Source organism: Artemia franciscana, chromosome 10 (genome assembly GCF_032884065.1).
Source record: "Artemia franciscana chromosome 10, ASM3288406v1, whole genome shotgun sequence".
NCBI lineage: Eukaryota > Metazoa > Arthropoda > Branchiopoda > Anostraca > Artemiidae > Artemia > Artemia franciscana.
Genome location: NC_088872.1, coordinates 16,988,033 through 17,001,507, shown reverse-complemented (window position 1 = coordinate 17,001,507; position 13,475 = coordinate 16,988,033). Strand labels below are relative to the sequence as shown.

General features: G+C 33.0%; 1 protein-coding gene across 6 annotated transcripts in view; it reads left to right on the top strand.

The window, feature by feature from the left end:
• LOC136031850 (ankyrin-2-like) overlaps positions 1–13,475 on the top strand; it is a 350,415-nt gene that overhangs the window by 166,114 nt on the left and 170,826 nt on the right. For all 6 annotated transcript variants that reach the window (XM_065711711.1, XM_065711710.1, XM_065711709.1 and 3 more), the window contains 2 exons: positions 6,552–6,638; positions 10,366–10,450. In XM_065711711.1, the coding sequence (XP_065567783.1) occupies positions 6,552–6,638; positions 10,366–10,450 (172 nt within the window). The remainder of the gene's footprint in view (positions 1–6,551; positions 6,639–10,365; positions 10,451–13,475) is intronic.

Here is a 13,475-nt window from a genome sequence, read left to right as displayed (position 1 = left end):
GGTTAGATCCTTGCCACTTTCCTGCAAAAAACTGAAATAGGTGGCAGAAACCAAAAAAGAAGACAAAACCGAAGTGTTACTCCCGCAACACAATTAAGATGGCTTGTAATTTTCGCTTACAGTGGAAAAAACAGAGCTTAGATCCTTACCACTTTCCTGCACTAAACTGAAATAGGTTCCATAGAAAAAGCAACTAAAGCCAGGATAAACCAAAGCGTTGCTGTTGTTCCGTAGCACAAATTAACTTAAGAGAATGCTTGAAAAAAGTTAACCATAAAGTTTGGTGAGTCATATGTTTTTATAGAGGACACAAGAATGTTTGACTGATTTATGTAATGCAACTTCTTGCCTAGCTTGTGCTATGAATAAAGGGTAGCTTATTGAATGCCAGCTTGATGGTTCTCTTTGAGCAAAGTTATACTGATAACTTAAATTATTTTGTACACAAAAACCTAATATTAGAAAGCTTCGAATGCTGGTAAGTTGCAATGAGAAAAACCGAGACGATATAGATTTATTTTGAATAGATTCATTGAATATGCTTCAGTCAGAATATTCGTGGAAGGAAATGCGTTCAATCATAGTTTAATATGGATTGGGTCAAATTGACTTCTAAAAGAGCGTATTGAGTCATTAGTTTCAAAATTCTTTTTGTTGTTTATGTTATTAATCCATGTTTCTGGAGTATATACTTACATATGAACATCAAGATATTTAAGTGTCAATCAAATTCTTTGGTTGATCCGTAAAAAAAGAGCTGAGATAATTGATTTGGGTTCTGAAAGGCTCGGCTACATAAGCATTAAAAATAACTAGACTTACGTTGCCCGGGCAACGTGAAGTGTTGCGGCAACCTTTGTCCGGCTTTGCCGACTAAAGTGTTGCGAGAGCAAATTATTCTCGCAACACAATTATTTTTGATCAAAGTCAGAGTGTTTATCTAAGAACCGCAACTTCGAACTTTTTTGTAAACACTATATATAGACTCTAAAGCTTTAGAGGAATAACAACCAGATCGTCAGAAAACCAAATACTCGTTTAGGCATGTGGTGGTCGTCATAAGCAACGCTATGACTGTTGCTGTTTGAAGGAAAGGTAGGTATGGTCTCAACACGAGGTATTACAAACAAGATTTGTTAGTATGAAGTATAAATCGTTATTACAAAATTTGAAAAGAAATACGGTACTTATCTCTTATACCCACCACGCTTAAGTCTTTCGTCTGACAGAACCGGTTTTTTCTGTAATTTCGTTCAACTTAGCGTGAGAGGGTGTACATACTACATTGTAGGTATATTTTAATGAAATATTTTAGTTGATATTTTGGTTAGGTTAGAGACCATTTAACTTAATGTGTTCTAGCGGACTTGATTTCCATAATTCTATGTTGTAGTTTCCATGATTTTGTTACTAAAGTATTTTATTTTCATCATATTTTGGTATGTTTCGTTATGAACCAAACTTCACTTCTTTAGTGGGGTGGGTATAAGAGATAAGTACCAGAAATACTTTCTATTCTGGACAACTTAACAGACTAAGAAGAGAAAAATAAAGTAAGTACTAAAATAAAATAAGAGCAAATAATAAAATAAAATAAGAGCAAATAAAAATATCGTTTTACTTGCAAATGGACTACAAAGTTGAAAACAAATCACCCATTGTCTGCCAAAACTAAATTTAGTTTGGGGCAGTCATGGAATATTTTATAAATGTTCAAAGACAAATTTCTAGTTGTTACTGCCCATGCTTTCATTTTTTGCTTTTCATGCTTTCATTTTTTGCTCCTCTTGGTGTATTTCGAGCTTCTACTTGGAAAAAAAGCATAAGGAAAAATGGGGTTATCACAAAGTGAAACTGTAAAGAATCATTAAGGCTACGACTTGAAAAAAATCAAAAAAATCAAAGCTTATAGATCCATGAACCGCAACCATCAATGTCTCGTGAGCCTCTGGACAATTGATAGCGTCTATTCACTCTGTTCTTCTGTAAGTTGTTTTGACTAAAACTTGTTTACGAGACAATTCGGGTTTCTTTCATTCATTACAAAAAATAGTCAGGAACTATTTTCCATCAGGTTCTGTTTGCTTAAAGTTATATTTGTGTTTTTCCCCTAAAAGATGCGACCACATTTATTTTGAAAACTTCATGTAAGAAAAGATGATGAAATCTCAATTGTCTGGAAAAAGAAAGATAAACTTGTTAACTGGTAATTTCTCCATGCAAAAGATTTTTCTCAGGGCACCATTTGAGGAGAAAATTTAGGGGCGGCAACCCGAAGAGCTTCTAAGATAAATACCAAAAATAGAAAAAAGTTTCCTGAAAATGGGCAAAACAGACTTTTTTCACTGTTGGCCTCATAGAAAGAATTCTTGACTTCTTATCTTCTTACCCATCTTCTTACCCAAACCTGAAAATGACGGCCCCGGGTTTTTTTTTTTAATATTTCCAGTAAAACAAAAGAGGGATTCTCACACACCAGGTGATTGTAATAGTGCTCCTAATCATAGAAATGTTACATTAGAAATATCGATGCTTCCTTCTGAATGTTTCTATTACCAGTAGACCTCAATTTTATCCACAGTTTTTGCCATTTTGTACACAGTTTTTGCCAGAATTTAGCCGGTCATATCCAGTGCGAAATTCGCATTCACATAATGCTGCTATAGAAGTAAAGTAATCAATTTCATGTGCAAAATTTTAGGTCATTGTCAAGTTGTGAATCAAATGACGAGCTCTTCCTATGGGTGATAATATCTAGACTTTAAATTGAGACGAAAAAAATTGCCTCTGGTAAATGCATATTAGCTAAAAAGTGGCTATGGCGGTGATTGATACAGTATCCACACCCAGAATTTTATAAATTCACTAAGATGTGTGTTTGCCAAGGTTCCAAATGGCAGATTAGCTGTTTAGTTTGCAGTTGCAGAGACTTGTGCTTGATTTAGTCGTTTATATATATTTTCCTTTTTGCAAGGGTGAGTAATTAGTAATAGTAATAGTATAATTAGTAATTAATAATTATATATATATATATATATATATATATATATATATATATATATATATGCATATATATATGTGTGTGTATTCTCCTGATGAGCCCTTGTGTTGGGTTGTCGCTTTTAAATTATTGTAACTTTTTTATTGTTTTTAATATTTGGTATATGACGACTTACACTTACTTGAGACACGGCTGCCTGTCAATGGATTACAAACAAGATTTGTTAGTATGAAGTATAAATCGTTATTACAAAATTTGAAAAGAAATACGGTACTTATCTCTTATACCCACCACGCTTACTACCACGCCCCCACGCTCTACTGTTGATTGTGTATGATTATACTGTTTGACCTGTGTAATTAGATGGATGAGTAGGGTTAAGACCTTGTTCAAGTACTGATCTATCTTAATTATTATAGTAGGCAAACAGGCTTCCTTTCTCTTTCTTTCTTCCTTTTTGTTTACATGGTTTAATTTTGTTATGGTGTTTGTTTATTTCTGTGTTTGTACTGTTGAATTGGTGATTTCTTTTTTGATATATATATATATATATATATATATATATATATATATATATATATATATATATATATATATATATATATATATATATATATATATATATATATATATATATATATATATATATATATATATATATATATATATATATATATATATATATATATATATATATATATATATATATATAATTATTTTTATAGATAGGAATCAATAGAATAATTAATAATTAGCGAGTATTCGGATTTTTTTATGACTCAGTACTCACATCTGATTAATTGTTTGTATACAGGTTTGGAGATAGAACTGGAAAAACCGGAGGTAAAATTAACCAGCGTGGCCCAACAACCACGCAAATTAGGAGCCACTCGTCATCGTAGTAAGTTCCGAGTGGGCTTAGCAATATGCAAGTTGCTTCCAGCTTTAATTTTAGGGATTTTACTTTCTTTGTAATCTGTCCTTTCCATTTACTTATTTTGATACTTGCCACGGGTTTTGGCGTAATCTTAAGCTCTATTCAGAATATATTTCCTAGTTTCAAATTATTCCATGAACTGTGCATTAATCTTTATTCCAAGAGTGCTAAAATTAATGCACCATGTACAAATGCTTTTCATCAAATTTGGTTTCGACGTCTTGAGAAAATTCTCTATCTTTTTACTTCTTGGAGTAAAAGAAACATCTGCATTTTTGTCAATGAGAATCTGTAAAGCCTATCCCCCCCCTGGTGCCTAAAATCAATTAAATCGAATTCAGAGATGTTGCTAGAGCGAGGGATTCGGTTGCTCCTCTCCCACTCGAAAAGAATTGTAAACTTTAAATTTAGAATTCTGAAATGTCATGGGCATAAATAAATTTCTTCTAGTTTCCAGTTTCCTAAAGGAATGAGATGAAAAAATTGTTAGTCTTAAGTAAAAAAAAAACAACAATTTTTAAGATAATAAAATACTCTGCTAGTCTAAGAAAAACTGTCTTTTTCGTCTCTATTACAAGTAGTTCTCGACTACTTACATCATAACTAGCATTCAACAAAATTTAGGTATTAAAAAAAAAGAACATTCAAAAATTTGATTAAAAAAGTGGCACAATTATAAACTTTAAATTTAGAATTTCGGAAATGTCATGGGCATAAATGAATTTCTTCTAGTTTCCAATTCCTTAAGAGAATGAGTTGGAAATATTATTAGTCTTAGGTAAAAAAAAAGCAATTTTTAAGATAATAAAATACTCTGCTAGTCTAAGAAAAACTGTCTATTTCGACTCTATTACAAGTAGTCGTCGACTACTTACATCATAACTAGCATTCAACAAAATGTAGGCATTAAAAAAAAGAACATTCACAAATTTGATAAAAAAGATGGCGGAGGTAGTGACACTCTTAGCACCGCTGTCTCAAATTGCAACAATATATTGCAACGTCACTATTAAGGATGTCTGTTGTTCAATGTTCACTTTATTTGGTGTTCATTATTTTAATACCAACGTCGTTATAATCAATTGGTCAATTATTATTGGTCATATCTGATTGTTTTAATGCTCTTAAGGAATTCATCTAATCAACTATTCAAACAAATGTTTTGTAAGCAAAATAAAAAGAGTTTCCCTGACAGGCTAAGCCTTTGCTTTTCTCCTACGCTGTGTATCTAAAAGATATATCTAAAGAAATTTCGAGAGCTTAACTTTGGCACATTGGCAAAAATGGTATATTTTGTAGAATATTTGAGTTTCAGCAAGGAAAATTTACTTGAAGGGGGATCTCTATGTCGGACATGTTGGTTTGGTGCTAGAGTCTCAAAAAAAAGAATATAGTCGGAATATCCAGTTTGTATTCTTAGTTTATTTCGTTGGGATGTAAAAATTTACATTTGTCAAACTTTTACTATCTTGTATTATGGAAACGCAGTCTGGTTCTACACATTTATTGAGACCCCTCCCTCCAATTAAATTTTGGATATGCCCTGAAAATTGGCCTGGGTGTGACTTGATTTTTTTTTCTTTTCTCATATTCAACATTTTATTACTACTTTTGCTATTTTTTTAAATATTATTTCCCTAATATAAATTAGAGTTGACTTATACCGTAGGAATAGGGAGAGTTTTGTTTCGTCTCTCCTGACACCAGTTGATTTCGACGATGTATAGGCCTGCAGATCTAGTTTTCTAGCAGTTGTTTAAACAGCTGATATAAGTTTCTTCTTATTTCAAAGACCCATTCAATTTCTATTATGGAAATGCTGCCTGGCTGTACATATCTATTGAACCCCCTCCCTCCTAGCAAATTTGGATATGCCCTGAAAATTGCTTGGATGCAACTTTGGCTTCTTTTTTCTCTTTATCTCATTTTTATTCTTTTTCTATTTCTTTTACTATTTTTTCTTTGTATTTTTTCCCAAATAATAATTATTGCTGACTTCTGCCATAGGATTAGGAAGGGTTTGATAGAGACTGATTTCGTGTCTTCTGACACCGATTGGTTTTCAGTGATCTTTGGGCCTACTGATATGCTATTATAAACAGTCGTTTTATCAATTCTAGTTGATTCTTTGGTTTTGAGAAAAGACTGGATAGAGTCTGCAAGGAGGCTAATGAGAAAAGCGAGTATTGAACCCATAAATTAATCTCGTCTTTGCTATCTAATAAATAGAGTATAGGGGTCTGTTTAATAAATAGAGCATTAAATAATAGCGGACTTAACTAAATTTAATGTTTCTTTAGCTTCATCCATGAAAAATTTTTCGCAGATTGGAAATACTGAAACCAATTTAGCTTTTACTTTTCCTGGAAATTTTTCTTAGGCATGGAATGATATATTTTTAATATCCCTGGTGTAGCATGTTAAAGATAGGCATACGTTTCCTGTTATAAATTCCTTTCTCCTTGTGTATCGGGTAAGTAGAGATTTTTCTCCCTCTTTTGTTGCTTAGAATTCTACGTTTTTCAAAATATTTAGCTAATTTTTTTGGAGATAACTCAAAGGAAGTAATTTCTAATAACCAAATTATTTGTGTTTAGAAATATATATTTTTAGGTGACGAAGGACTAGTGGGAGACCAGACTTATAGATATTTGACCGCTGATGAAATGAAAGGTCTTGGAGATGAGTCAATGAACGAAGGTGTGTTTATTTTTCTTTTTGAAGCATTTTCATCTCTATAAATGTCTCCTAATCAAGCTTGCCATTCTTAAGTATTTATTACTAGTTCTAGAGATTTTTATTCTCGGTTGTGATATCTTTCTTTGGGGTTTATTGACATTTATTTTTTACGATGTTTTTCAATCTTCTCTGGAATTTTATAGACTCAAGAAGTATATCTTGGTCTCAAAAAAAGAATGGGGGGGGGCATTACACTTTAATAAGAAGTTACACTTGTATATCTTAAACCTTTGAAAAACTGCTGTTTTTCAAAGGTTTGACTCTTGCCGAATTCTTTCAGTTGAAGATGAGACTTAAGTGGGTTTGGGTTTTACCGTTTTTTCTCTGGCTTGGTGATTTTCAGGCGATTTGTTATTTATCTTTTCTCTTGTAACACCAACAACCCTGAATGTAAAGTCAGATCTGGATGTGGAATTTACCGAAATAGAATCCACTCCAAACCATTGAAAGAAAGTGCTTTTCTGAGTTACTATAACATTGATGAAGCTTACTAATTACTACGTCTGAGATATGTTATGATGTCTGCATTAATTTGTCTTTCTTATGGTATTCATACTTTCTGACACTGTTGAGTCCCCTTTAACATGTCATCCTATAAAAGATCTCAAAATATAAGTATCAGTTATGATAATCTTAAACCCTTTTTTTCTATGAAAATAAGCAAAGAAACTGTCCAGAACCGTGATTTTCATGGGACATTCGCCCCCTAGATTTATTTGGAAATATAGATAATTCGAGAAAGACATTTTCATACGTTATCTTCATTTAAAAATGGCTTTTTACTATTTTCATAGAAAAAACTGAAAAAAAAAACAACTCGCCTCCCTAGATTTTTAAAAACATATTTTGCCCCCCACCCCACCCCGCTACATTTTTCCAAACTATTGCAGTTATGATCAAATTTCGAAGAAAAACTGGATGACTTGAAGCTTAAAATAGAAATCAGCTCTAAGTTCCTTACGTTATGCAAAAATTGTAGTGTTGCTTGATATCAGTTTTTCCTGTGAAAAGCTACGTAGACGCTTTGATCGGTGTTAAAGGCTTGACCTAGAGTGGTGAAAACACATTTATTAGGTTGAAGACCAAGTAAGTCATAATACTCCTAAACTTTTGGCGGAGCTGGGAAGCACTGTATTTTATTTACTAAAAAATAGTAATAACCGTAAAATTCGTGAGCATCCTATCTTAATTACCGAAAAATGACTGAAAATATTTTATGTCTTCATAGTGAATCATTGAGTCATTTTCTAGTTGAATTTTTATTGACACTGCTATGTCCTTCTTTATGTCTCCATTTGACTCCTTTTTCCTGCCTGACACCGTTACCTCCTTTTGACTTTATATCTCCTTTTTGACACTGTTATCCTCCTTTAACTATTATTTTTGAGTATTTTTGCGGTTAATGAATAAGTATCAGTTTGTTTGCTTACAACAGAAGAAAATAAAATTTATCAAACCAAAGAGAAAGACCTATCATTCTGCTGGACGTAACAGCCATTTTTTAAGTTATATAAGACTAATTTTTTAAGCTGCTTCTGTAGGTAAACATACAACTATTGTTGGATGGAGTTGTTTTCTTTGACTGTATTTCTAATCAAATTAGTAGTTTAAGAAAATGATTCCCAACTTCAGATGACCGGAGATGTTAAAGTATTTTATCCAAAACTGTAAAGATAAAAAGGTAGTTGTTAATATTGACGTAACTTTCGTCAAGCTGCGATAAGTGTTTCAACATATTAGTGTTTAGCTCTATATTTACGATAGTATTTATGATGGAAAAAAGAAAAGAGGCAATAACAAATTTTAGGGGACAGAGAATAATGAAATTAGCCATTTACCATTCTGCATCATTAGAGTTTATTACTATTTTTGCAATTCCCTTTGTAAAAAATCAAACAGGAACTTTAGCATAGTGGGTAGTTTTAGTGTAATCTAGTAAAGTAATATGATGTGGGTCCATAACATTGTCAAGTGTAATGTACTGTACAAATTTATGTTGACGGTAGCTGGTCAAATTAGACGTAGTATCAGGAGGTCGAGGATTTACGTCTCGATTTTTCTAAACAACTTAATCAGATCGTTTTTTTTTAACTTCCCCTTTCAGCGGTCATTGTGACAGCCCTCGCATAATTAATGCATGAACATGTATCCTTCCAACCATGAGTAAAAGTTATGAAAGAAGAAAGAAAGAAAAGTTTATTTGAGCCATACGGCCATACACAACATGATTTAATGATACAACACTGCATAGAACAGACACTCAATATAAAACAATACTTATTTTCATTCACTCGGGCTCGACTGAGCCTCTCCCGCCTTTTCAAAATAACGTGCCATTTTGCATATGGTTCCAGGCTTCGAAGACCTCAGGATATCGGAAAGTAGCACCAACCAATGGTCCCCCCAAATTTCATCCCTGAGACTTTCAAGCTCCTGGCACTCCATGAGGAAATGGGCTAATTTATTATCTTCAATATGTAAAAACCAACATTTACTGATTTCAGTCGATTTTTCTAACTGAAAGTTTTTTTTTTATTATTATTATCTTATTAATTCCTTATAATAATTATTATTATCTTATTGAATGTTTTCTTATTAGTCAATTTTTTTGTAGGCCGTAATTTGCTATTGGATTTTGGAATCTTATTACCTAATCAAAGGAAAGTCTTTCGAAAGTGCCAGCTGCACCCTCCCCCCTCCTATTCTGAGCCATTGGTTTGTGTTACTGATTAATCAATTAGGTTTGTTCAGTGTACATCGAAGTACAAATGTAAGGCGGATAATTATGTAAACCCAAAGGAAGCTCAAAGAAATATGAGGTAGGGCTAGAGAAGGGATGAAGCTATGGAATTAATCTGAGGTGCCAAATAATTCGCTTCGAAAGGTGTCTATCAGTACTTTCCATGCTGAAAGCCTTAATTTCTAAGGCGGGGGCATTAGGGCTGCCAAAGTATCCATTTAAAAACCTCTGGATCCCTTACAAAATCATTTGGATACGTCTTTGATTGGAGTAAAAAGCTGTGCACACTTCAATTGTCCAGAATCGAAACAAATTTTAAGTAAATTCCTTTATAAAGTTCGTATTATGTGCTATGTATTGGACGGCTGATGCCGTAAATGTGCTACAATTTATTTTTCATCTTGTGACCGGTCAAAATTTCAAACACATAAGATGTTACGGATTTCGGCCTAAATAGACCGTTAGTAGTTACCTGCTGTATCGAATGGTTACGCCTGGGAAACTGTTAGATGCAAATCTTGATTATCTAAATCCAATATCTAAACACTGCCATCATTTCCTCTGTTGTCTTTCAACTATGAACTGATATTGCTCGATTTTTTTTTTTTTTTTTTTTTTTTGTATTTACACCGTGAACTTTTTGAACCAAATAATAATTCCGTTTCTTCTTTTCCCATAGGAAGTCTGGGCCTAATAATGGTGCCTATAGAATTATATACTAGTCTAAAGATTTGGTGAGACTTAAGTCTCAGTTAAGTTAGCTTAAGTTCTCCAATTGCTTCTTGTCTTTCTGTTTTTTTTTTATTTTATTATAGTATTCTATTCGTGTTGTCTTTTTGTTTTCTAATCTCTATTCTAATATGAAAAATGGAATAACTTTGTGATGTCTGTTCTATTTACTATGTGATAATTTCGTAATTTTAAGCTCACGAATTTTGCTTTTAATAGGGCAAGAAGATAACGTAATGACAACCTCAGCAACACAATATGGTGCCGATAATGTTGACATTTCCAAAGTACCTATTAATGTTGGGTAAGTTTTTCTTTCATCCTTAATGAAAATAAGTTACCTCTCCTTAATTCCTGAGTATTTCTGAAAATACCTGTTGATCCCCAGTTCAGAATTTTCATGTCAGAATTAATTCCAGCTAAGTACATCGAAGGGGATAGGAGGAGATTCTGGGATCCTGGGATCCTCTCGCCTTGCCGAAATCTCGTACGTTATTTTTTCAATAATCCTCTAATCTTTGACTTTTTGATTGAGCTAATAAAAAAAGGAAAAAAAAAATCTTTTCTCCAGTTAAACAATTGAAGCGTTAGGTAGCTACAACGTTTGTTCTTAAGCTCGTAGAAAACGAAATGAAAAAAAAAATACAGAAAAAAAAAATCTGATTCGAAGCTGATTCAAAGCCTTTCTTGACCTTATGTCATAAGCAGTCGTCTTTTGAAGAGCACCGAACTCTGGTACCGATAAAACATCGAATTTTGATACTTCAAGGAACTCTTTATTTTCTCCGTGTGACTTGTAAAACGTTGTAAAACGTTCTGTGCGTTCAAAAACAAATATTACTGGGCAATATGACTTAGAATAGTGCTTCCACCTTCAAAAATGCAAATACAATAACAGATTTATTTCTTCCGAAAGAAATTTGTGGTTTTTTTCTTTTTTCGCTACAAGCACTAAATCATGTTGGTGCTTCGGGACTATCAAAAGGCACCTTTGTATTATAGCTGGAAATGATTTGTTAATCTTACCTAGTTTCACTAGATTGAATTTTGCCAGCTGAGCAGAATCTTTGTTGCGAGTAAACTCATACCAAGTCACTGCCCCCTGCTTGTCACAAGTTTCGATACTTTTCTGGTGCAGTCCTGTTCCCCTGCATCACCTGTAACTACAGTATAAGTTTATACCAGTAGCAAGTTTTTTTTTCTAAACATGACACATTTTATAGAGCTTAATACGTCAGAGCCATAGTTTCAGTTGCTACTTGGTTTTCTATCGGAGACATTTGTCGTTGCGCGTGCAGGAAGGCGGGGTCATGAAGCTTGCATGGTTTTGAATCTGTGTCAAAAATTTTCAATAAAGAGTATAGGAATTTTCGCTACTGTATATTACCTTTACTGTGCCTGTAACTGTTTAGTTGGACCCATAGAATTACTATTCAGTTTTGTTTGTTTTTGTTTTATTTTACTCTTTTATAGTTAAGTTTTAGAACTCTGAGTTGCAAAAGGTAAAAACATAATTTTTAGGTCAGGCTTATAAAATCAAATTTTTTTCTTATTGGTTGATTTGTAAAGGGTAGTATTTTTTGCACTTGAGTTTTAGCTAAGAATTTCGCTTTACAGCACCAGAACCAAACTTTTTAAATATGCTCCCTCTTTCTTTTCAAATCCTACATTCTAAACAATGTCATTATTTGATCATTTCAAATCATGTCAATCAATAATTATTATCTTAGGAGATAAAGAAATTCGCTGATATTAGCTACAACATATTGATGATTGTCAAGGTTTTTTCGTAACTTTTAATTGTGCATTTCTATGCATTAAAAAGATTGAAAGAGAAAGGTAAAAACATATATGGGGGCGTTATTGCAGGTTCGAGTGCACTGCGTTTTATTTTGACCAAGATTAAATAAAAAAACTAGTTTTTTTAACTGAAAGTAAGGAGCGACATTAAAACTTAAAACGAACAGAAATTACTCCGTATATGAAATGGGTTGTCCCCTCCGCAGTCCCTCGCTCTTTACGCTAAAGTTTGACTCTTTGCCACAATTCTACTTTTTAAAACAATTAAAAACTTTAGCGTAAAGAGCGTGGGACTGCGGAGGGGACAACCCATTTCATATACGGAGTAATTTCTGTTCGTTTTAAGTTTTAATGCCGCTCCTTACTTTCAGTTAAAAAAACTAGTTTTTTTTAATTTAATTTCTGAACGTTTTTGAATTAATGCATGTTTGATTTTGGCTCTCCGCACATAAATTATTGAAATGAAATTAGTATATTAATTTTTTTTTGGCTAAATGGCTTTCTCTTAGTTTTGATCAGACGATTTTGAGAAATAAGGGGTGGGGAAGGAGGCCTAGCTGCCCTTAAATTTTTCGGTTACTTAAAAAGGCTACTAGAACTTTTAATATTCAACGAAAGTTTTTATTAGTAAAAAATATACGTAACTTAAGAATTAACTTACGTAACAAACTTTTATATTCTTATATTTTTATTATGTGTACGAGGGGGTTTGTACCCCCGTTAATACCTCGCTCTTTACACTAAATCGTAAGTTTTGTCCCAATTCTTTAAGAATGACCCCTGAATCAAAAAGCCCGTAGAATAAATAGTTGAAATCACTAAAAATATTTTAGCATAAAGAGCGAGGTATTTATCTTCTCCTAAATACCTCGCTCTTTATGCTAAAGTATTTTTAGAACCCCTCATATGCGCAATAATCTCTGTTCGTTTTAAATTTCAATGCTATTCCCTACTTTCATTTGAAAAACGTTTTCATGTTTATTTTTTCATTGTTTTTTTTTTTATAGTAATGCTAGAAAATCCTGCGCCCTTTTCATTGAATTTTTCTTCCCCCATGAAATTTTCCTCAAAGGAAAGATCCTCCCACAAAGTCCTCTCCCATCAACCCCACCCCCCCAAACCAAAAAATCCCCATGAAAACGTCTGTACACTTCCCAATAACCATTACTATACGTAAACACTGGTCAAAGTTTGTAACTTGCAGCCCCTCCCTCAGGGATTGTGGGGGAGTAAGTCATTCCCAAAGACATAGTTATTATGGTTTTCGACTATGCTGAACAAAATGGCTATCTTAAAATTTTAATCTGTTGACTTTTGGAAAAAAATGAGCTTGGGAGGGGGCCTATTTGCCCTCCAATTTTTTTGGTCACTTAAAAGGGCATTAGAACTTTTCATTTCCGTTAGAATGAGCCCTCTCGCGACATTCTAGGACCACTTGGTCGATAAGATGACCCCTGGGAAAAAAAACAACAAACAAACAAATAAACACACCCGTGATTTGTCTTCTGGCAAAAAATACAAAATTCCAC